Source organism: Mus musculus, chromosome 2 (assembly GCF_000001635.26).
Source record: "Mus musculus strain C57BL/6J chromosome 2, GRCm38.p6 C57BL/6J".
In the NCBI taxonomy this organism is placed as follows: Eukaryota; Metazoa; Chordata; class Mammalia; order Rodentia; family Muridae; genus Mus; species Mus musculus.
This window is the reverse complement of record NC_000068.7, coordinates 164,235,622-164,239,598: the sequence shown is the minus strand read 5'-3', so window position 1 is coordinate 164,239,598 and position 3,977 is coordinate 164,235,622. Positions and strand designations below refer to the sequence as shown.

The 3,977-nt window shown below is 41.4% G+C and overlaps 1 protein-coding gene across 1 annotated transcript; it reads left to right on the top strand.

The window, feature by feature from the left end:
• Positions 1-1,257: 1,257 nt before the first annotated feature.
• On the top strand, positions 1,258-3,670 carry Svs2 (seminal vesicle secretory protein 2). The gene is made up of 3 exons (NM_017390.4): positions 1,258-1,428; positions 1,687-2,781; positions 3,367-3,670. Exons 1-2 carry the CDS (start codon positions 1,356-1,358, stop codon positions 2,739-2,741), a joined length of 1,128 nt encoding a protein of 375 aa, NP_059086.3. The 5' UTR covers positions 1,258-1,355; the 3' UTR covers positions 2,742-2,781; positions 3,367-3,670.
• The last annotated feature ends 307 nt before the right edge of the window (positions 3,671-3,977 follow it).

Sequence of the window (3,977 nt, the reverse complement as noted above, 5' to 3'; positions counted from 1 at the left end):
CTACCTTCATATGATTCTGAAAGCATAGTGGAACCCTGCAGGGGTCTTTTCTTCTCCTAAGACCTTGGCCATGGCATTGTCCTTTTGATTCTATGTCTCAGTCACAAATGCCATAACGAGGCCTTTCTCTTATCCTCACAGTCGCACAGAGCTGTGTTTCTAAACAAGGAGGCAATTCTTCCATCTTGTCTCAGGATACTAATGATGTCACCAGGGGCAGTAAGTATTCACCATAGCCTATTTCTATGGTGAATTCTGTCAGAGTTTCCTGTATTAAGATATACTGTGTTTAATTTTATGTTGGATTCCAAGACATACATTCAGCAAGGAAACCAACACTATCTCTTGCTCTTTCAACAGTGATTCCTATCACCATTTAACTGTTGCATTGCCCTCATCCTTTAAAACGCCTCTGCACCTCACCTTGCCTTCCAGATCTACTCCCAAACTCGTTTCACTGCACACACAGACTACTTGAAACACTGCAGCTAACAAACCACAGCTACCACCATCTTCTCTTGTCAATGTTTCTAGAACAAACTTATCTTAAAAGCAAGCACCCATGTCTCTGTTAGATAAATACAGACACTGGCACATCAATATTCCTAGTTCTATACCTCACAGCTACTTTTGGACATTAATGTGCCCCAGTTATTATTTTTCCAGGGCTGAGGTTTGACTCAAGAGCCTCACGCTTGCTAGGCCAATGGTCTACAACCCAGCTACATCTTCATCTCCATTGATTCTCTGCTTTCTATTTGGAGCTTCCTTGTGTTTGTCTCCTGTGCCTTCCTGTATATGTGACTGCTCCTTTGAATGTAAACCAGAAGCTATGTAAAGTTCAATGTAAAGCAAGCAATTTCGTGGGCTTCTGTGAGATAGCACCCTAAACAGTATCAGCTCCACTACAGTGTGACTAGGAACATTAGATCAGGCCCTGATTACTCTCAGAGCATTAAAAAAATCTCTTCCCCACTCTACTCTGGATTTTGTTTGAAAATAAAAAGTTTAATCATGTCCTTATAAAAAGAAAATGCATAAAATAAATATACTATAAAACACACTTTGTTTGCAAGGGGGATGCGATAAAGTCAGAGGGTTGATAAAGATCTACTGAGGCTTATGGCATAGAAAAAGGTCTCTGACATTACGTCCCTGTACACATTACCTGGGAACATTACCAATGTCCCCAACTGTGCAGTAGGGAGGAAGTTGACATTTAGAGATAATTTTTTTTTAAAAAAAGGAGGGGTCAGTGCCTTTTGTAGCTTCAGCCATATCCATGCTACATCCAGCTAGAGAAGATATAAACGTGCCAGTCAGCTCAGCTCTCAGTGAAGGTCCTTCTTGACAAGATGAAGTCCTCTGTCTTCGTCCTTTCTCTGCTCCTCATTCTGGAAAGACAGTCAGCTGTGGTTGGACAATATGGTGAGTGTATAGGGATGGTGGATAGAGGGAAAGTCACTCAGGGAGAACGTCTTAAAGGGTGCTCTGGGTGTAAGCAGATCCTTTCATGGGGTGATTATTATTATTTTTTTTTGATGAGACCTAATTCTTCTCTACCAAAACCCAAAACCCTTGTGGGTTTTATAAAACACCAATCGTTTTATAGGAAAATTTTGGAAATAAGACTTGGAAGGACTGTGCAGATTACGTAACTTAAACATTCTTATCATCAATTACCAGGGGCTACAAAAGGCCACTTCCAGAGCAGCTCCTCAGAGGGATTTATGCTTGGTCAGAAAGGCCGTCTCAGTTTCGGGATCAAAGGAGGAAGTGACGAAGCAGCTGAAGAAAGCCTTTTCATGCAATCACAACGCCGGGTGTATGGCCAGGGTGGTGGTGACATGACCCAGACACGTGTTTCACAAGAGCATACAAGTGTCAAAGGGGCCGCACTTTGTCGTAATGGACAAGTATCCCAACTGAAATCCCAAGAATCCCAAATAAAATCCTATGGCCAAGTGAAATCCAGTGGACAGCTGAAATCTGGAGGATCAGCCTTTGGACAAGTGAAGTCCAGTGTGTCCCAAATAAAATCCTATGGACAGCTGAAATCCGGTGGTCAGTTGAAATCTGGAGGACCAGCCTTTGGACAAGTGAAATCCCAAGAATCCCAAATAAAATCTTATGGACAATTGAAATCCAGTGGACAACTGAAATCTGGAGGATCGGCCTTTGGACAAGTGAAGTCCAGTGTGTCCCAAATAAAATCCTATGGACAGCTGAAATCCGGTGGATCCCAAGTAAAATCCTATGGTCAAACAAAATCCTATGGTGAAGAAGGTCAACTGAACTCTTTCAGCCAACTAAAATCCCAAGGTGCCCAACTAAAATCCTATGGTCAACAAAAATCTCAACAACAGTCCTCCTTTAGCCAAGTAAAATCTCAAAGTTCCCAACTAAAGTCCTATGGCCAACAAAAATCCCTCAAAGGTTTTTCTCAACAAACTCAGCATAAAGGATTTGCCATGGATGAAGGTATGTCACAAGTGCGGAAACAATTTAGTGACGATGACCTCTCAGTACAACAGAAGTCTACCCAACAGATGAAAACAGAGGAAGACTTATCCCAATTCGGACAACAGCGGCAATATGGACAAGAGCGCTCACAATCCTATAAAGGATATCTTGAGCAATACAGAAAGAAAGTACAAGAACAACAACGAAAAAATTTTAATCCCGGTAACTATTTTACAAAGGGAGGAGCAGACCTCTATCAAGCTCAGCTTAAGGGATAACATATTCACTGACCAACTAAAGACCAAGATCAATATCAAGGTATGTTTCTACCAAGTAGGAAAGATATTTATCCCAATTTTTTATTTGTGGTATATGAAGAAGTCCTGGGTCCACTATGGAACTGATACCCATCTGATACTATCAGTAGAAGAATTATTGTTACAAACTTTTAGAAAGATGAAGAGCAACCCCTGGTAAAATGAGCACTTGTACAGTAAGGGCAGAGTAAGCGAGCTAGGTTAACAATTGGTCCTGTATTACTACATTAAGGGGGCACTTTTCAGTGCTTTTCTGAACACAGTTTTTATATTATTAAATGTGTACCACCTATGTAGTCATATTTATCATTTCAGGATACAGTCTTGTTTGTTCTTAAAATTGGTTTCTTGCTTATATTGGTGCGAGGAATTGTCACAGGTGAGCTCTTCCTCCACACCAGGGAGTGTTCTTGAGTCCCTGTGACCTCTGCTTTTCATCACAAACCATGAGCTTAAGGATTAGCTGCTTTTCCACCAGATGGAAGATATGATTACAAAGATCTCTGTTTGGAGCAGGCAGAAATCCACTCATCTACACCTCCACTTCTGACTGCCCTCACATCACTGACACTACTTCTCATTCTAGGACTCGCCTCACCAGAGTCAAGTCTATGATACCTTCAAGATGCAGACTGCAATGTCACCCAGATCGTTGGTTCATGGACAACCCTCTACTCACATTTGCTTTTCTGTAGGACTTCTGGCCCTGGAGCTTCCTCAAACACTTGCTTTCCAATAAAAAGATAACTTTCCGCATCACTTGTACTTGTTGACTGAGAACTGGTTCCTGAGAACTGTGTCTGGATTTGGGAATATTCCCAATGGGCAGTTCCAAAAGGAAGAGACAGTTGTATGGCATTGGGAAAAACAGCAATAAAATCCATATTTATAGATGTCTGGGCTCTAAAGAAGTTGCTAGAACTATGCCAGATGCCCTGTGAGTTACCTAAAGTCAACCATAAAATAACTTACAACTCTTTTTCTAGTGGGTCTTTAGAAACTGACAGTCAGAGTCAAAAGATCACGGGCCCAAGGGGATTAGTTTCCAATTCCAATACCACCATGGAAACATCAATTTTTGAGCTGGAGAAATGGCCACTAAAGACTGGACTCATAACCAAAGCATAAGAAACATACCGACTTTCTATTAAATTTGCTTTTCTTTCTGGGCATAAGCCCACCATTTCCATGTGGGAA

What these genes read in the sequence shown, in the direction of transcription:
- Svs2 (NM_017390.4), top strand. Translation starts at nt 1,356, where the DNA reads ATGAAGTCCTCTGTCTTCGTCCTTTCTCTGCTCCTCATTCTGGAAAGA. An exon ending in AGCTGTGGTTGGACAATATG is followed by an intron (nt 1,429 to 1,686) that starts GTGAGTGTATAG and finishes ATCAATTACCAG; the next exon opens with GGGCTACAAAAGGCCACTTC.